Raw genomic sequence first — 20,712 nt, 5'->3', positions numbered from 1 at the left:
AACAGACAGACATATGCGCGCACACACACACACACACACACACACACACACACTATTTGACCATTGTATTGAAATCAGCCAAGCTTGATGTCTGTTTTGAGAGACGAGGTTCAACTCAGGCTGATTACAACCTGCATCTCAAATATCACATGGTGAGGGTGATTAGAGGAGAGTGACATTCTAAACAGAATATAGATTTCAACAAATGTTGTTTACTCTTACTGCAAAATGCTGTGCGTGGTTGCTTGGAAACAAATTCCAATGAATTCAGTAGGACTTGGAAATGTCAATTGTATTGTGGTCATTTAAATTTATAGGAATTCATTAAGTGTTACCGAAATGGATGAATCTTCCTTCAAGTTCTAAGCACACTACTTGGATTTGAAGAACATTAAGAATGGTGACTTATCAATACCTTTCAGGATTATTCAGATAAGAATTAATTGCTTCTAGGTAGTAGTGTCCAATCTAAACATTTGAGGTCACTTTCAGTGTCAGATCTTTTTAAGTTAATAAGTTGGCTAAATGTTTTTATTCACTGGCTCCTCATTTTAATATTTAACAAGCATTTATGTCCAAAAATATTGTACTTAATTTGTATTCTACACTTGTATCTAGCTGCTTACTGTTATTTTACTGTCATAGAGTTTGCAAGAGACCCATTGGATTAATTGGTCCAGCCTCCTGTTCGGATATCCTATATCTAAATCGTATGAACATATGCCAATCTATCCATTTTATGGAATCTCTAACAAAAATTCCACAGCTTCCCTAGGCAGGACTGTTTTTATAATCCCTAACGTTTAAGCTAGGTCTTCCTCACTGTAGCATAGACTGATGGTTTCTTCTTCTGTTCTTAGTCACTAAGGACTAAAATACCTTTAGATATTTTAGTCACTTTTCTGATATCCACGTAATGTATTAGAAAATGATGTCAAAATCTATCCTTAGCGTCAGAAAATGAATTGGATAGGCCAGTCTGGTTCATACAGTCTGCGTTGCTGCTTCAGTAGCCATTCTGCACCTAAGCATGTGCTGCCCCCTCAGCCCATCTAATTCTTATATCTCCCCTGCATTATTTCTATATTCTGTCCTTCTATCCAGAAGATAATGATTTGTTCCAATTCAACAAATTCTCCCCCATTCTATTTCCTCCCATATTGTACAGTATCATATCAAGTTACGCTATTGGCTCTCTGAGAATGCAGCCCCTCTGTCTAAATTGGCTAACTGTTCTCCATGTAGTCTTAACATCGCAGTGTTGCATTTATTCATTTGAAAAATGGGTTGGCTCCTTTCGAATAAAGAATACTTTACTGGCTTTGTATTTAAGTATTAAAAATAAAAAAGGCTCAGGCTTATTAAATCATATGGTGCAATTTCACCCAGTAAAGGTAGAACTAAATATTTTCTAACTGCTAACAGTTCTGAATATATGTGGGAAGATATTAACATAGAAAGGCATATTTAAACAGTGATATAATGGTAATCCTTACCTACTATTTAACTTTTTAAATTTTGTTAGCAATTAAAAGTATGAACCTACAGGCAACGTTTTCAAACAGGTAAAAGCATTGGGGTATTTTCCCAAGATGACTGGGTTGCCGTCCATTCTTATCTCATCCATGCGTTGACGAACATAACGGGTCTGATTGTTTGCTTTGCAGAAGGTTTCATCTGTGATGCTGGTGATGTTGTTCCACTGCAAATCAAAATAGTGAATTTGAAAAATCTTAATATCCAGATCTAATTAACAGATGCACTAGTTCAGTATTTTCTTTTGTTCAAATACAGTTAGTTTTCTCTAAAGCACTATAGGAATTTGTGCTGCAAGATTTTATAGAGGTGTCTTTTCCAAACTCCTTTCACTAAAGTCTGGGTCCTTAGTTGTTCTTGCTCTTTAATATCTATTCCACTGTGTTGATCATAATTGAGGCAATTTGATTCTTTACATGTAAATTCCTGAAAAGTTGCATATTCCTGCAGACTACAGATGGGAGTTCCTACAGTATCATGACCATTCATAAGAAACTGTAAATTACTGGAAATAAATGTTCCTTTCTGAGTGTTTTCCTTAGCTGAGCCTGCTATGCAGAACATCTATTTGTTTATGCCAAGGTAGTGTATGGTTTTAAAACACTAAACAAAACACTACCAACAAATTAAGAAAAAAAACAGCCATTCCAGGCCATTCTTAGTCTTTTCAGAAGCTGGTGTCATGAGATCCCTGGGCTTTTCCTCTTTTGCCCATCCCTCAGAGTACACAGGTTGCTAAAGCAGCTCTAGAGAAAGGATGTTAACAGACTTTCAGAGCAATCCTATCTATGTTTATTCAGAAGTAAGTCCACTGTGCTCAAGGGAACTTACTACCAGGTAAGTGTTCACAGGATTGCAGTCTCTCTGGTTGTGATTCCAAGGCCTAGGGCAGCCTTCCCAAACCTGTTGCTCTCCAGATATTTTAAGTTATATTTCACATCTTCCCCAAGGAAATTCTTTGTTCATCTCAACTTAGTTTGGATTTTGGGACCTTGTTGTTTTTCCACAGTTAAGCAATAAACAAGTATAACAGAAGTGTAGTGCTGTAACCTTGCTACTTGGGCATTTTCAGTTGTATCAATTAAAGGCTGCATATGTTTTTACAGATTTCTTCATGCCTACATTGTTACTGATGTACCGTGGTTTTCCTGTATTGTATACTTGATATAGTAGTAAGGTGAAACAGTATAACTTTCCATGTGCTGTCATCTTATGTACATGGTATCTTTACATTTAATGGAGTTCTTGTATAATAGCCAAGTGAGTACAATAGTAAATGATAAGCAAGCTTTTTGAACATTGGAAGAAATGTTTTTAAAAGCAATAATTTGCAATACTAATGTCTGTACAGTAACAAAATATTTTGAGACCTGAAGATGCAGAATGCGCAGGCTCTCTGGCAAGTTAGGAGGAACAGCCTCCAGTGAATTTTTTGCTAGGTAGAGATATGACAAATTGGTCAGCTTCTGTAAGGAGGAGAAAGAGAGAAGGTAGGGAAGAGAGATGGTTTTAATAATAAAGAATTTATTTCTTACCCGCCTCTCCGTTTGGATCGAGGCAGGGAACAACAATAAGTATAAAATACATAAAACTGAATGAAAAACATAGTATACATTATTAAAACATCCTAAAAACATCCTAAAATTCCACTGGATAGGCCTGCCAGAATAGATCAATCTTTATAGCTTTCTTAAATGCTAAAAGACTATTAAGTTGACGAGTCAAGCAAGTTTAACCAAGTTAGATGGTCTTTTTATAATATTAACTACTTAGACTTTTTATTATAGTAATTGCTTATATGTGGGAGGATATTAACTGAACTTCAGTTCAGTAAAATATACTCACAGGTTTATAAGCTGAAGCATGTATTAAGAAAAAAGTGAATTATTGCTTATCCTACATATTTTATTTTTTAAAAGCAAGTTCCTTCCTTCAGTATTGTTTTTAAGCAATTACGTTAGGCTAACACCATTGTGTTAGATGCTGTAGAAGAATGGAAACGGCACGCATTCTGCTCATAAAGCTTGCAAACTGTTATGACATACCACAATCTGCTTTTTGATTTTATTTTTTATTTTTTGGTGTTGGTGGGGAAGTGAGATACTATGTGGCATGGTGGCCTGCTGTTTTATGAAACACACAAAGAAATGCAAAACAATTTATGGCGTTCAGTAGTGGTATGGAGAAGTAGAAAGCTTAGGATAAAATCTAACATAGGACTTACTTAGAGTAGACCCATTAAAATAAGTTAGTCATGAACGAAGTTATTTTCAAGTAAGTTTCATTGAAACTGTTAGGATTAACTCTGAGTATTTAGAGCTAAATCCAATGTTCTGCTCACGCAACAGGAGTTTGCCTTCCTCTACTCTCCCTTCAGTCCCCTGCACGCCCCCTTAAATCTGCTCTGGAGGTATCCCACCTGCAGGGGGAAGGAAAATTCAGTCCTTCAATGATATCTGTTCAGCTTGCAAAAGAATGTTATTTGATGCAATCCTTACTATTGAACTGTAATCACAAATTCTGTTACCTTGAAAGCATTTGCTTTAATTCCTCTGCTTTTAATTCTGTTATTATTTGCATTAAATGTAGTTAGCTTGGGAGGCAAAACTGGAAGCTTTAAAAGCAAATTATCAGCAAGAGAAAGTTCTTCTAATAACAGCAGCTTTGCAAAGGCCCCATCTTCAATTTCTTGAATCACATTTCCAGTCAAATCAATTCTTCTTAGGGCAGCTTAAAAAGAAACAAGATTATGTTACGTTTCAGTGCGTTCCGCAGGCAGCCACCTGCTTAAATGCCTATTAGAGTGATGTTTCAAAATGGGATAAGGTGCAGATGTCAGTCCAATGTATGCTTGTGATAGTTTCTCTAAATCTATCCCTCCTAGATCCTAAAATGTTCTTTTTTCATGAGCAGCAGCTGTCAATATCTATTTTTTAAGAAATTAGTGTGGTGTAGTGGCTAAGGTGTTGGACTGGAAGTCGGGAGATCCGGGTTCTAGTCCCCACTCGGCCATGGAAACCCACCGGGTGACTTTGGGCCAGTCACATACTCTCAGCCTAACCTACCTCACAGGATTGTTGTTGTGAGGATAACAGGGAGAGGACGATTATGTACACTGCCTTGGATTCCTTGGAGGAAAAAAGGCGGGATATAAATGTAATAAATAAATAAATAAATTCCTCCAAAACTATGTAGAAAATTGGGACCTGAAACAGCTTTGCAGTACATCCTTACCCTCTGTTCACTTAGCCACCTGGGCCCTTCCCCTGGATACTATAAACCAGGGATTGCCAGTGTGGTGCCTCCAAGCTCTCACTAGGATCACTGACTGTGCCCATCAGAGCTCTGTTGCTGACCCTGCCACCGATTCCCCCCCCCTGCTCACATCAGCAGCCCTAACAAAGGAGAAAGCAAAATTACAAACTGATGCAGAATAGGAGCAGAACAATCTTGTGCTTGAAAAAAACCCCGCACATGTTATAGAAAGTGAATCCATCCCTGCTTCCAGGTTCCCGTCAAGCAGTCTTATGTATCATCACAGGTCAATATTGTCCTCAGAGGTGAGCACCGCACATACTCTTTGGAGCCCTGAGTAGGACTGTTGTAGCACTGGACTGAGACCCTAAGTAGGGCTGCTGTGTGGCAATAGTCTGCTTTTGGGGATGAGCCAGCCCCGAATAGAAGATCTGTAGTGATCCTTTCCAAGATTTTCTGGTGACTCAGTAGAAGCACTACTCAGTATAGTGCTAGAACTGTAGCATTCCTGTTTAGGGTTTGCTCAAGCCCCACCCCAAAGCCCTATAGGACTAGTGTTGCAGCTACTTGAAAAGGAGCTCTATCGGTTTACTGGTAGTATTAAAGTTCTCAGGTTCAGGATACCAGCACCCAGGGTCCTAAAAACATAGGTAATTAAATGATAACCAAAGAATACTTTTAATGCTTTATCCAAACTTTCAATATATTCTAATTAATAAAGAAAGGTATAATTCTTAATTTATACTTACGAAGTTCTGCAAAATCGGAAGCTTTCACCTTTTTGATGAGGTTGAAACGTGCATAAATATATCCTGTTCCCTTTGGGAGAGCTGGGATGCTTTCAATAGTCGTTTCTTCACAATAAACTGAGCCACTTATACAAGTACACACCAGACAAGTAGCCATTTCTGAAAACATATAGCTTTTAATAGAATGTTGAAAGAATGACTTGATCCTAGTAGCAAAATGGCATTATTCAAAACTTGCATGCATTTTGCAGACGTTAGGGTATGCAAACACTTTAACTATTCCTTTTTTTGCTACAGACCTCATCTGGCAGCTCCATTCTATAAAACAAATTCTTAAAACTCCAGTCCAATGCTTTGTAGAATTTCATGTATCTAAATCGTCATATGTTTGTCTTAATATTATTCTAAAGTGACAGTAATCTTTAGGTTATGCTGAGTTACATGAGAACAGAGTGTATTTGCATAAATAAAAGATCCAGGTAACAGTTCTCTTTGATAAAGAGTTTTACTGTATTTATCACTGGGAATAGCAACAGCTTTGGCAAAGCCTTTAAACATTTATGGCTAGATTTGTATCCTGCTTTTTCACCAAAGTTCCCAAATGTGGGTTATAACTTTTATAATACACAATGGCCAGATTTGCATGATCAGCAGGGGGAAACCAGGCAGTATGGGTTGTTTCCCCTGCCGCTGTGCGTGCTTGCCATTTGCTTAATTACCCCACACAGTGCTGCTGTCTTGTCCGAATCTGGTGCACGGCAGGGGTTTGTAGGCTTCAAATCCACCCCACAACAACAGGTTTGCCCCTGCGATGCAGACCCAACTAATATTTCACCATAAACAATGGTGAAGGGAGTTTTATAGGGCACAGGAGAGAATGGCCCCGTTCAGACAACACGCTAAACCATGCTGCTTAACCACAAAATGGTTAACGGAATGCATTGCCATTGTGTGGCTGCTGAGGCAAGGAAATTTCCCGTTTAAACTGAGGGAGAAGTGCTGCCTTGCTGGAGATGAGACTGAGCTATGATAAAAGATAGAGAGCACATGGCTATATTTTGTAAGTTAACGTGAGTGCTGGGTTTCTGAAACATTTTCCTCTGGCACCTCTCAAAATTAATAGATCTATTGTGGCAAAACCTTTTGCAGACTTGAGGCCATTTCACTAGATACATGAGGTAGTATATCACATGTGCACATAGACATGTATAGAGAGAATAAATGTAAATAATGGGGCCAAAGGTGACAAAATGGAGTTGTATGTAAGAGCATTTGCAACAGCGGTAACTGACAATAAGAGAACCCTCCTAGTTTGTACTAAACCGGTGTCTGTCAGAAGTAATGGACTAGATGAGGGAAAACAAATTGAAGTTTAATCCTGACAAGACAGAGGTGGTCTTGGTCAGTCGAAAGGCAGATTTTAGGCAAGCTTGACAATTTCAAAGTTGTAATTGATGTTTTTCAGGTCATTATCCCTAGTAAGTATGTGGAGAATATACATATGTCACTGAAATACATATTGTCCCTGTGAAATGGAATTAATGAGTAATCACCGCAAAATTGAAGGTGCCCCAATAACCATCATGGAAGAGAGTTTATTGAACTAGATGAGTGGTAGTCAGCATGTCATGCACAGGTTTGGGGGTTGCTAAAACTAATCAAGGCAGCCTTTCCCATCCTGAAGGATTCTGGGAGTTTCAGCCCAACATATCTGGAGGTCACCAGGATGTGGAAGGCTGAATTTTCCGATTCAAAATTTTCCAGAAAACCCACATCATTGCTGACCTGTTTTCCTCCTACCTGTTTCACCATTGCCTGTTTTTATCCATCACCTGGTCTTCTAGCAGACCCTGAAATGCCGTAACCACATTGCTGAAACAACCAGATAAAAGACTGATTCCATACTGCTTCGCATTGTCAATGCTAAAACTGACTGCCAGAGGCAGCGAGAATGTGTACTTGAGCATCCCTCTTGTGGCTGCCACATCCCTGGCACTATTTCTGCTTGGGAAAATGCAGCTCAGTGGTGTCTGTGAGCATGTGCTTGCTGTTTTGCCTTGAATGGTGCATTTTAAAACCTAGAGTGTGTCCACCCAGTTGCCATAATACACATTTGCCTTGCTAAATGAAGGCAGGAGAATAGTCCTTTTTGCCACTTGGCTGCTTATCCAGGGCAATTGTTACTTCCTCCGGGAAAATTGAATAATGGTTCTTACGTTGATGTGTATACTCTCTTCTTTGGGAACTTGGTCTCTTCGATGCCAAGTAAAAACATGGCTTTTTAACAAAGCCTTTAATGGTTAAATTCACTAAGATGGCACATTGTTTTAGCTGTTTAAATTGTTTTTACTGCTTTTAAATTATATATTGTTTTAACTTGGTTCATGGTTTAATTTGTTTTTAGCTGAGTATATTTATTGTTTTATACTGTATGCTTTTATCTGGATGCCGCCCTGAGATTCTAATGATTTAGGGCGGGATACAAATGTTTTAAATAAATAAATATTTTGCTTATTTGAAACTCGATATTGTAATGTAGTACAATCTTACCTGTAAAATTTGTTGATCCTTCGTTTGGCGCCATTTCATCTGCCTGCAGGTCATATTCAGTTGATTGGAAGACCATCATGCCACCGTATTCCTTTTATATTGGAAATTATAAAAACACATACAGTAACAGCAGGTATTAATATAGCAGTATTCAATAACAGCTGTGGTAAAGCCTTTACAAGTCAATAAAAGCATGTTGTCTGGAATTTTTCCTGGAGTATTGGAAACAGTATAAGAAATTCTTTTGTAAACTAACATTCAGCAGCGCTTACTGGTTAGGGTTACTTCTTGTGACATTTTACATAGAATATACTCAAATAACTTTAACGGAAATATCTATAAATACTGCTTAACAGTAACAGGGCAAGTTCAGATGTCACATTCTGGGTCTAACAGTGATTTGTTGAACCAGGAAGTCTTGTATTAAATGCCCCCAGAGTAATGCAACACTTTTTGGTTAGTCAAACCACAGTTTGCTGTAACATCTCAACTGTGAAGCTGTGCTTTGTATGTTCTCTGTAACCAGGATCAAACCATGGGTTGCAATTCTGATTTTTAGGGAGCACTCAGCCTAATTAGAAATAGTGATATTGTGAAAATGACTATGTGAAAAATCCTCAAAGAAACAATGGGGCGGTTCACACAGCATACTAACCCACATTCGGGAGGTTTTTTGAAATGTGGGTTGTTGAACCATGGGTTAGCATGTTGTCTGAATGCAGAACATTTTCCTCTGAGTGAGTTAGCAGGTTAACTACTGTAGTGTACTCTATGTGGGACTACCCATGTGTGTGGTTTGGAAGCTGCAGCTAGTGTAGTACACAGCAGCTAGGATGCTCACGGGGACAGCTAGCTCTGCTCATATAAAACCTGTGTTAAAACACTGCACTGGTTGCCTGAGCTACTGAGCCACATACCAGGTTATGCTGTTATCGTACAAAGCCCTAAACAACTTGGGAGCAGCATGCCGCCTTCCCTTATATGCACCCGGACAACAACTACTGTCCTCAGAGGAGATCCTGCTGGCCATTCTGAAATAAACGGAATGTCGCCATGAAGAACATCTTTTAAATGCCTCCTGAAAATAAACCTTTTCACACAGGCTTTCCCTGGATTTTAACTTAGCTGGTTTTATATTGCCTTTTTAACTTTTAACATTCTAAATTTATCTATACTTGTTGTATTTTATGGTTTTAATTGTGCACTGTCCAGAGAGCTTTGGCTGATGGGCAGTATAAAAATGTAATATAATAAATAAATAAGTAAATAAATACATAATAAATGCAGTGCAGTGCAGTTTCCAAAAGGTGGCTTGTTAATGGGAGGCTTGTTAATCACCCTGAGCAACCCAACAACAAACCAGAGGTACTCAAAGTGGCTTGTTCAAGAAAAATAAGCCACACAGCATGGTTAACAAGCCATCCTGCAGAAAACGTCATGGATTCAGACATGGTAACCCACAGTTCAAAAGACAAGCCATGATTCAAAACAATCCACACTGAATCACTGAGTGTGGGTTAGTGGGTTGCTTGAACAGCCCCAATAACTGAAGGAACATAACAAATGATTACTTATCTGCTGTTCTAGATCAGCAGCATTATGGCTGAGACAGCTACTTTTCACTCACTCTGTATTATTTTGGAAAAGGGAGGGGTGGCCTTCTGTGTAGATTCACAGTGGCATGACATAGTGGTGCAACACAATGAGCAAGATTCTGGGGAACATGGGCGTCAGGGTGCTATTGCACCCGTGTTCGGCTTGTGGATTTCTGTTGACAGCTGGTTGGCCACTGTGTGAAAAGAGTGCTGGACTAGATGAATCCAGCATGGCTCTTATGTTCTTACCATGTCCCAAGCACATAGTATGAGATCCAAGGATATTGCAACTGTCCCACAAGAGCATGTTGACTGAAGCTGAAGCAAAGCTCCAAGATTAATTTGATAGCTGCCTGGAAGCTATGTTAGTGTAGTTTACATGTTACACTTAAGCATCTTGCTCTTGTATTAATTCGTAGATTTCATTAAAAACAAAGAAGGATGTTTTCTGATGCTACCACCTGTCTGTATTCCTGGCTTTATTCATATATTTGGGTGCATCTTTCAGTAGCAGAAACATTTTGTGACGCCTATGTTTTCTGATTTTTTGTGTGAATTAAAACTGGAGGCACACTTTATACTCAAATTTATATGTAGATAAATTGTCATTTCCACTTCCAGCAGACCTATGTGCATCCTTCCTAAAACAGTAAGATATGGGAATGCTGAGGACGTCATATATCTTGACTTCAGCAAAGCTTTTGACAAAGTACCACATGACATTCTGATTAACAAACTAGCTAAAAGTGGGCTAGATGGAACAACTATTAGGTGGATTCAAAGTTGGCTACAGAATTGTACTTATCAATGGAACCTTCTCAAACTGGGGAGAGGCAACGAGTGGGGTACCGCAGGGCTCAGTCCTGGGCCCAGTGCTCTTCAACATTTTTATTAATGATTTGGACAAGGAGGTGCAGGGAACACTTATCAAATTTGCAGATGACACAAAATTGGGTGGGATAGCTAATACCCTGGAAGACAGAAACAAACGTCAAAATGATCTTGATAGGCTGGAGTGCTGGGCTGAAAACAACAGAATGAAATTTAATAGGGATAAATGCCAAGTTCTACATTTAGGAAATAGAAACCAAATGCACAGTTACAAGATGGGGGATACTTGGCTCAGCAATACTACAAACGAGAAGGATCTTGGAATTGTTGTAGATCGCAAGCTGAATATGGGCCAACAGTGCGATATGGCTGCAAGAAAGGCAAATGCTATTTTGGGCTGTATTAATAGAAGTATAGCTTCCAAATCACGTGAGGTACTGGTTCCTCTCTATTCGGCCCTGGTTAGGCCTCATCTAGAGTACTGCGTCCAGTTCTGGGCTCCACAATTCAAGAAGGACGCAGACAAGCTGGAGCGTGTTCAGAGGAGGGCAACCAGGATGATCAGGGGTCTGGAGGAAAAGCCCTATGAAGAGAGACTGAACTGGGCATGTTTAGCCTGGAGAAGAGAAGTTTGAGGGGAGACATGATAGCACTCTTCAAATACTTAAAAGGTTGTCACACAGAGGAGGGCCAGGATCTCTTCTCGATCCTCCCAGAGTGCAGGACATGGAGTAACGGGCTCAAGTTAAAGGAAGCCAGATTCCAACTGGACATCAGGAAAAATTTCCTGACTGTTAGAGCAGTACGACCATGGAATCAGTTACCTAGGGAGGTTGTGGGCTCTCCCACACTAGAGGCCTTCAAGAGGCATTTGGACAGCCATCTGTCAGGAATGCTTTAGGGTGGATTCCTGCATTGGGCAGGGGGTTGGACTCGATGGCCTTGTAGGCCCCTTCCAACTCTGCTATTCTATGATTCTATGATCCCATTTATTCCTGCTTCTGCCCTCCTTTTGCTCAGTGATAGGACTGTGTTGTGCTTTGAATAAATATTACCATGTGAAACTCCCTTAAACTGGGTCAGACCATCGGTCCATTTCACCTAGTATTGTGTGTACTGTGACTGGCAGCAGGCCTCCAGGGTTTGGGGCAGAATTATAACTCTGTTACAAATTGTCCTGTAACAAAAGATGTCAGGAATTGAACCTGGGCCCTTCTGCATGCAAAGCAAGGGTTCTGCCATAGAGCTGAGGCTATAGACCATTCCTGGGCTGCAGTGGTGCTTCTGGGATTTTCCCACGCCTAACGTGAGCTGTGGTACAGGCTGCATCAGGAAATCCTGGCATGTCTTTACTCTCTCAGGATGATCTCACTGCCCAGATATTGGTGATGGAGAACAAAAAGGAACAGAAATGTGCACAAAAGAATTGCAAGCAGAAAATAAGAGAGAGAAAAAGATTTTGAGGAGCATATCACTAAAACATTAAGACTAACAATTTTTTATTTTTTTTTTGAAAAATCAGAATCAGGAAAATGGCTAGGTAAGCGGGTGGACTATTGGATGACAAAGGAGTTAAAGCAGTACTAAAGAAGGAGAAGGAAATGACAGTAACTGAATTAATTCTGTGTCTGTTTTCACTGCAGACAATGTGGTGACAGATAACTGTATCTAATCTGGTATTTTCAGGAAGGGAGTCTGAGAAACTGAAGCGATGGGGATGATATGAAGCTGACAAATCACTGGATCCCGGTGGTATCCATCCAAGAGTTCTTAAAGAACTCAAATGTGAAATTGCTGATCTTCTATCAAAAATATGTAACCTGTTTTAGGATGGGCCTCTGTACCAGAGGACTGGAAACTGGAATACCAGTTTTTAAAAAGCAATCCAGGAAATTACTGCTTTTCAGGAATTTATATGCCAAGTAGTTTAACATCTATTCTGGGTAAATTGGAGGAAAGCATTATTAAAGATATAATCAAGCATACAGAAGAAGTCCTTGCTGAAAAAGAATAAACATGGCTTCTGCAAAGTCCTTTCACACTAACCCTTTAGAGTTTTTTGAGAGTGTCATTGAGCATATGGATTGGGGTAATCTGGTAGACATTATTTACTTGGATTTTCCAAAGGCTTTTGACAAAGTCCCTCACTGAAGACTCCTGAACAAACTTAGCAGTTATGGGATAAGAGGAGAGGTGCCCTTATGGATAGATAGATAAATAGTTAAACAACAGAAAGATGAGAATAGAAATATGTATTCCCCAGCAACTGGCAGTATGTTCTTCAGTACCAATTGCTGGGGGATACGAGTGGGAGCATGCCATTGCCATTGCACTCGTGTCCTGCTTACGGACTTCCCATAGGCATCTGCTTTGCTACTGTGAGAGTAGAATGACAGATTAGATAGTTCATTGTCTTACTCTAAAGAAGAAGGCTCTTCTTATGTTGAACTTTGTACTTTGGGAACAAAAGCAATAATAGGTTTGAGTCTAATGGTAGTCTTACTTCCTTGGACTGAATACTCTGACCTCATCCTTCAGCCAGAGAACCAAGGGCACTGGGAGGCTGCACCCCTCACCACCCAAAATAAACAGCATCACAAGGAGGAGACCAGCCTATGCCCATCCATTGGTCAGAGAAGGAAAAATTGCATGGAGACTGTTTCACTCTGCTGTGCCAGAAAGAACATGTTGAAGAACTTTGAAATGAACAACTTGTGCCTGAGTTTGGCTTTCTTCCGCCTCCCACTCAATCCCTTTTCCTTTAGTGACAAATTTTAGACTGTAAACCTGAGGTCTGACTTATTAATTAGTGTAAACTGCTCTGGGAACCCTTCTTGGCTGAGGAGCGTGGTAAAAATGCTGTAAGTAAATAAATAAAATATTTAGAGTAGACCCATACAAATGAATGGGTCTTAAGTCAGACTAACATTGGATACAACCCATAAAAATAATGCACGAAGGAAAGCTTAGGCTGAAATCCATTGTTTCTGGACCACATGGTGTGGCATGTTATATACTGCTATGAGCCCAAACAGATTCACACTTGGATAAAGGGACAAAGCCTGTCAAAATAAAACAATAGTGTATCTTTATACTTTTCTTTGGGGATTGTTTTGCATTTTCTTTATTTCTTTGGCTTGTTTTTATTTTTGTCCGTGGAACATGCACACATGCATAGATGGCTAGTTCATACATTGGCAGAACGGAAAAAGTAAAATAGAACTTATAAACTACCTCATTATTTTCTGCACCCGGTTTGTCTTCATAATCTTCCCGAAATCCTTTCATAATGTTTTCATAACGTTGCTTGAGTATTGCATCTTCATCGTCAGAAGACAGGGTTGAGGTTTGTGGATTAGGTGGTGCTAACTTCACCAAAGGCATTAAAAAACTGAAGAAGAGACTAAACTTCTGCAAAGTCTTCATTTCAAGAGATCAGGCTTATATTGAGCAGGAAGGACTAGGGAGAAAGATTTCTTTGTGACTGGAAATAAAAAGCAATCTGTCAAAACAATATTTAAAGCCTACAAGACCACTTGGCAGCGACTTTCTAATGCTCAAGGAACATGGAAAAAATTATTTAACTCTTAGTGTTCTTTATTTAAATACTTTTAATGTTTAAAAACCTGGTAATGTACGGTGCAGTAAAAAAAATTCAAGAACAACTTCATATCATTTCAGGTTATTATGTTTTGTGAGTTTCAGCACTGAGTAGAAATAATTGCCAAGCATTTTTTGAGATCAGGTATGTATAGTGAATAAATAGTTAAAAAAAAGAGGAACAGGGCTGAGCCCAGCCCCGGAATGAAAATGTTTTTCATTGTCTTAACAAATTAGACTTTGAAATCTATAACAAAGGAATAAAAATACATTTTAAATATCAAAATAACATACATACAATTGAAGAGAAGTACTACAATTACACATGTAATTTAGATGCCATATAATCAAAACACTTTTAGAGTAACTTAAAACAATTTGCTATATATTAAGATAATTTCTTGGAAAGCAATACCTACCGTCTTTGCTGATTGAGATCTCTTGTGACTTTTGCAATATAGCTTTCTGTACATTAACTCCAAATGGCCAGAGAATGGAAAATTATGGATTATTTTCAACAGTCTACTTTTGATGCTACTATAAAAAATGACAAGCCTCCAAAGTACTTTCCTTGGGGTAAAGAGGGCTGTATCAGTGTACAGTCCTGTATGCAAAATAATGATAAATTAGCTCAACTAATACATTGGAACAGATCAAGGTTAATATGTTGATCAAGTCACTCTTATCGTTTAAAGCTTTTACTGGTCCAACTGCAGTTTTGTGCAATAAAGACTTAAGCAATGTCATGTGCTTTTCATTTAGTTTAGCGTTCAATGGGAAACAAAGAAGCTGACTTCCGTTTCAGATGAAACATACGCATTCCACTTTTTGTGTGCAGTAAAAGATTGTGACTCAAGATTCACAAAGAAGAAATAAAGGTTTGCATTTGCAGCATATCCCTTTAAAAATGAATTTGTGGGCACTGCTTTCTATTGACCACCTTGAGCTTTTTCTTCAGCAATGTTAGGGTTAACTGCTTCTACTTTTTGGAAGCCTGAGTAACATTCCAATTTTAATAGCTCATTAGAGAAAACACTGTGATGTGCATTCATTGAGAGTTGAACTTGTGGTAGAAACAGGTTTGCATATGAAGGCAATTCACTAAATATCTTAGAGACTTATGTCCTGATATGAAATATGTTTACAATATTTCTTATCTCTTAAAAGAGTTCTCATTGTTTTATACCTAAACAGTGAAGACAGGACTTGGATGTATAAGCAGCATTTAATGTTAAAAAGTGTAACAAATTAAACTGTGGTTTTCTGATGTTACTTGTAGCTGGGTCACGAAACAAAAGATGTATCAGCTGAGAATATTTTTCTTTGGAGGTATTTTTTCCGAAGCCAAAAGAATGTTTCTTAAGCATGTTTATTGCCCCCACAAAAGCCAAGGTTCAGAAACCAGCTGTTTGCTCTGGAAGCCTGTCTCAGTTGGAGTTGGATGCTTTGCTTTAATACATCTGCTGGGTTACAGTCTGTGCTTATAATTCTTCATTTTGAAACATGATCTATCTTGAACATAACTATTTCCCCTGAATGTACTGTGCAGATAGAGAATAATTGTTGTAAACGTGAAACTGAAATCAATGCACGTTGTCAATGGGAAAGCGTGGTGTAGCGGCTAGAGGTTTAGACTGGGACTAGGGAGTTCTGGGTTCAAGTCTTCACTTGTCCATGAAACGCACCAGGTGACTTTGGGCCAAGCCATTCTCAGCCTAACCCAATGACTGTCAACCTAACCTGCCTCACAAGGTTGATGTGAGGATAAAGTGGAGAGGAAGAGGATTATGTATGTTGCCTTGGGCTCCTTGGAGAAAAAGGCAGGATTTAAATATAACAAATAATAATAATAATAATAATAATAATAATAATAATAATAATAATAATAATTGTTTCTGATCTATTTTTGCTTTTGGCTATTGATGCATGGATATTAAAGCATGCGAAGATTTTAGAGTCTTCTGCGGCCATCTGCTTCTATCATTTGTTCTATCTTCTCTAAATAAATCCAGTGATTTACTGATGATGGCCCTTTGGTTCTTTATGTTGGAAAGTCTGGTGTGACTTACAACAGAGTTGCTTTATATAGAGAAGGCATGGCAATGCAGCACTTAGTATTGGAAGCAATAAATGCAGGTTTAGAGACAATTTAAAAGAAGTTCAAATCATTTTTATTAATGCTTTTATACACGTAGTCAGGAAAGGCTATCACGCACTGTTTAACTACTGGGTGCATGAGGGTAAATACGCAAAGGCATGAAATATTATTACTTGCTTCCTCACTGGGGAGACTGCATGGTGCTTGTGGCAGAGGCAAGAAGAGAAGAACAATTGGTATTGTGTGTTAATGAAAAGTAAATTGCTCTTGTAATTGGAACCCAAAGATAATCTACTCTGTCTCTTTGTGATTCATTGCTCTGGCATTGTCTCTTTCAAATCAGCCTTTGCCACATCTCTGAACTGGATACAATTGGATCATTCAATTTCTTCTGATGTAGAGATGCAATAGAATTACCTGCCTGCGGAAGAGGCTGTCTGGAGTGCTGCTGCTTGAGTCACTGCTCTGGGTTTGTTACCTTCAATTTATGGCTAGGTCAGTAACTACTAAAACACCCTGGGGACAGGTTTCATTGATGGCTAGTGTGTGGGACAACATGGTCTAGCTGCTGCTGTGCTATATGTCAATATGCCCGCCTACTGAGGTTGTATAATTCTTATTTACTTTTAAGAGAAGTTTTTTTCCAATGAAGATTGCCTCTAATTTGAATTGGGTATAAGAGACTTGGGAAACACTGTAGTAGTTGGTATAATAAGAAACATCACTCTTTTACTATGCCTGTGACTGGATGCCTCCCTAGCTGCCTATTGCTCCATTTTGCTTCTAGCTTGATATTTTTCTACTTCTTTTTATTACTTTGTAGGGAGTTTTGGGAAGATGACATAGTCGTGGTAGTGTTTTCATATTTTCACCTGGCTGCAGCAGAGGGAGAGATCAGACTACAACCACTCGATTGGCTGGGTTGAGACACCAGCTGCCTTTTGGCTGCTCCAGTTCTTCAGCTGTCATCTGTCAGCAGCCGTTCCACCTGGCTGCTGCAGAGGGAGAGTGAGGCAGTGGCTTAGTGCCATTTGGCTCTTCCCTTCATTGAACTACTTCTATTCATACTGGTATTTTTAAGAACAGCTGTGCATCATTAAGAACTGGGGGGGGTGTTTCCTTGTTTTCCTCCTTCTTTATCCCCCTTTCCCTGTCTGGGGTGGGGGCGAGGGGTGGACTGGGAAAAGATGGATGGATTTTTTTAAAAAAAGAACCTGCTTCCCCCCCCCCCCAAAATCAAAAGTATCTTGGGGGGGGAAGATTTTCTGGGTTTTTTCCTCATTTCCCCCATTTTTTTCTCTAGAACTTCACATCTCTAGGCCTATAATTTAAAAGATGTGACCTGGCTTATCTTGCTTTCTAAGTTCACAGCACTTATTAAATGTTAGGTGCTCTATAAATAATGATTAATATTTCCTACCTACTTCAAGACTGATAATGAAGCTTACCTAATGCTAGCAACAAGTAATGGGGAGAGAGCTGTTCCCTTAGTGCCCTGCCTTTCAGCTTCCCAGGGACATTTTTAGATTTTATGTTGTTCCTTGCCTCCATCTGGAGGGAGACGTGGGTAATAAATAAATAAATAAATATATTATTATTATTATTATTATTATTATTATTATTATTATTATTATTATTAGGCTGGTTATTGGTAGAGACAGAATGCTGGACTAGATGGACTTGTGCTCTGATTCAAGAAGACATTAGGAAGCTTTCTTTGTAGATAAACAAGTGAAGAGACAGCAGCAGCTTGCTGACTAGCAAAAGCAAGAAGGATGGAGAGTGATCTTTCTTCATATCCAGTGTTGTTGTTTTTTAATTATGGGACATTGAAACTAAGTTCACTCCGCAAGGGAACATCATTACCAAGCTAAAGTGCAGGCTACAGAGTTCCTGTCCTGGTGTGCCCACTCCATATTTATTGACATGTTTCTTTCATTCACACTTTACAATGTTCACCACAGCAAAGTCATGTAAAGTGTGAATTGGCGCTTAATTTTTGTATATACTGGGTGATGATACATTGCAGCCTGCATTTCCAAAAACTGAGGAAGAGGAGCTGTTCAGAATAATTTTGTAGCTAACCCTAAACACATTTAGCTGGGCATAAGAGATTAAACATTTTGAAAAAGAATGTTGCAGTTTTGTGGAGACTATGGCCCCAGATAGACCCATTGGGTCTAGCGTAATGGAGGGGTGAGGATCTTGCGATATTTTTATCGCAAGATCTCCCCCTGTTTACACATGGTGCGCAACGACCTCGGAGGGAGAGGACGGCATGCCCACCATTTTGTTTTGTTTTTTGTTAAAGGAGCATAGCGCACGAACGCTCATGCGGAAAAGGTAAGTTTATCTAGTCTGTTCACACCAGCTACCGGTGGGAAGCCCATAAGTAGGACATGAGTACAATAGCACCTTTCCACTCATGTTCCCCAGAAACTAGTATATAGAGATATATTGCCTCTAAATCTGGACTATGAATTTGTCTAATCCCCTTTTAAAGCCACCCCAAAGTAGACTCTTTGCAGATATTTCCTTTATTCTTCTCAATCCAGGCATACTGTGCAGGAGCATTGCATGTCAAGTAATAACTATGACTGAGATATTAAACGAGCTGAATCACACATCTGACTATTATCCTGTAGCTATGTAAGTTAGGATTCCCCAACATTTCTGGACCCGCGGGCACATTTGGGAAACCGCATTCCCCACATAGGGTTGCAGTGTTTGTTAGTTCATAGAAAGAAAGAAAAGAAAAGTGGTCACTCATCACATGCTTATTCTGGGAAGTTGAACAGTGGAGAGTGGTAGCAATTGTAACTTGACCTAATAATAACACCATTTTGTCATTCATTTGTTTATTTATGTTTTTGCACATTGGAGAAAAGGGCCTCTCAATAGTGCTTTACCTATACACACTGGACAAGTTGGCGTTGCAATTTCATTAAAAAGCAGAAAGATTGCCACAAATTAGGTCTGAATAAAAAAAAATACAAGGAAAAACTCAGAAAATACTGGAGTGCAACAGGCTGTCAACAATGTCATTTAGATGCTCCATAATAAAGTGAGTGAATGGGGGATAGCGATTATAGAGAACAGGGCCACTGTGGAACATCCTAGATTTCAGTTCAGAAAGCTTAATTTTTAAAATCTGGAATGATGAGCAATGGTATTGCAGATAAATGGATCAGACGTAACGAAAGAACATTAAAATGTACACTTAACAAAGAGGTTATCAGTTAGTGGAAATGAGTTACCAACTCAATAGAACAAAGATACTATCTGAAATGCACTGGCTTCACAGCCACCCCTTATGCCCTTCACTAACCTAATATATTATAGTACTTTATATTGCTATACATGTCAACATTTAGTTTAAAACCTATGACCAAAACAGGTAGTTTATACATGCATGTTTAGACAGTCCAATATTTTATATAATATCTCCATGAAATGAGTATATAGTTCAATATTTATAAAATGCATTTATTCGCTCTGAACTATTTCCAGAATGAACATAACTCTGAACTACATCTTTTAAAATGCTTCCTATAGGCCAGTCTGTTTGATTAGAAATTCAGAGCTTTAGAACAAATAAAGGAAACTGATTATATGTATTACTGGAATGTTAATAAATTATTGTGTTGTGTGGAGGGTTTTTTTTTCAGCCAACAGTTGGTTATTTGGATGAAATAACCAACACAAATAACCAAAGCTGTGCAGAGTGGGCTATTTGAACCACCATTGGTTATCGTGTTGTGTGGAGGGGACTGTTGGTTATTTCCTCGGTCACTATTGATTATTTCCTCAGCCACAGAGTTGCAAGGCAAGAGCGTTCAAAGTAGGGCTGCCGCTTTAGTCCAACTGGCTGGACATTTTCAGCAGCAATGGCTGATGGGACGCTAGCAGGAGGACTGGGGGGAGAGAGAGAAGGCGGGAGCTGAGTGAGTCAAGTCAGCACGGACAAATAGTCAACTCAGTGCTGATCCTAATCCACAACACGGTTTGATTATTACCCCACCATATTATCCGATTATCATGTTGTCTTAATGCAGCCATTAAGGAATCTCTAATTATATAAAACATCTGTTAAATGTTCAGAAATTTCTTTTCGTGAACTTTTTTCTTTTTGTGAACTTGTATCACAGAAAGAAAATGTTCAGTATTTAGAAAAGCAGAACAAAGCACTTACTTTTTCAGGGCAAAGGGAATCAAAACTAAATTCCTCATTTTAAGTGCATCAGTATTTATTGATAGCCTGATTTAGTATAGAGGCAAGCCAATCTTCTAGAAGAAAACTGCTACATTTCTGAATTATATTGTAAATTTATTAGTAAATGATTCAGCCCACCTTTCTAAATAATACATAGTCAAATATTATTTGTTATCTAGGTGATTAAAATCCTTAACTCAATTGATGCATTTTACTAATGACCATTAGCATTTAAGAGATAGCTGTTAGTTATAAACTATGTATAAAGTAGAAGTATTAATAGTT

At 38.8% G+C, this 20,712-nt stretch overlaps 2 protein-coding genes across 4 annotated transcripts in view; one reads left to right on the top strand and one right to left on the bottom strand.

Annotated features, from left to right (window-relative positions):
* The window catches only part of CENPP (centromere protein P), a 187,669-nt gene that overhangs the window by 22,053 nt on the left and 144,904 nt on the right, over nucleotides 1–20,712 (top strand). The gene's annotated exons all lie outside the window — the stretch shown is intronic.
* OGN (osteoglycin) lies at nucleotides 1,271–14,857 on the bottom strand. Of its 3 annotated transcripts, XM_063121193.1 has the most exons (8): nucleotides 14,717–14,857; nucleotides 14,536–14,686; nucleotides 13,751–14,000; nucleotides 8,091–8,181; nucleotides 5,541–5,699; nucleotides 4,064–4,266; nucleotides 2,907–3,002; nucleotides 1,271–1,702 (listed from the first exon to the last, which is right to left on the bottom strand). In XM_063121193.1, the coding sequence occupies exons 3-8, from the start codon at nucleotides 13,940–13,942 to the stop codon at nucleotides 1,529–1,531; spliced, it is 915 nt and encodes a 304-aa protein (XP_062977263.1). In that variant the 5' UTR covers nucleotides 13,943–14,000; nucleotides 14,536–14,686; nucleotides 14,717–14,857; the 3' UTR covers nucleotides 1,271–1,528. The 3 variants fall into 3 exon arrangements, with proteins under 3 accessions (XP_062977263.1, XP_062977265.1, XP_062977264.1); XM_063121195.1 differs by lacking the exon at nucleotides 13,751–14,000 and having other exon boundaries at nucleotides 14,717–14,855; XM_063121194.1 differs by lacking the exon at nucleotides 14,717–14,857 and having other exon boundaries at nucleotides 13,751–13,976; nucleotides 14,536–14,590.

Source organism: Elgaria multicarinata, chromosome 3, assembly GCF_023053635.1.
Source record: "Elgaria multicarinata webbii isolate HBS135686 ecotype San Diego chromosome 3, rElgMul1.1.pri, whole genome shotgun sequence".
Classification (NCBI taxonomy): Eukaryota; Metazoa; Chordata; class Lepidosauria; order Squamata; family Anguidae; genus Elgaria; species Elgaria multicarinata.
The sequence above is the reverse complement of the archived record's forward strand: the minus strand, read 5'-3'. Positions and strand labels throughout refer to the sequence as shown.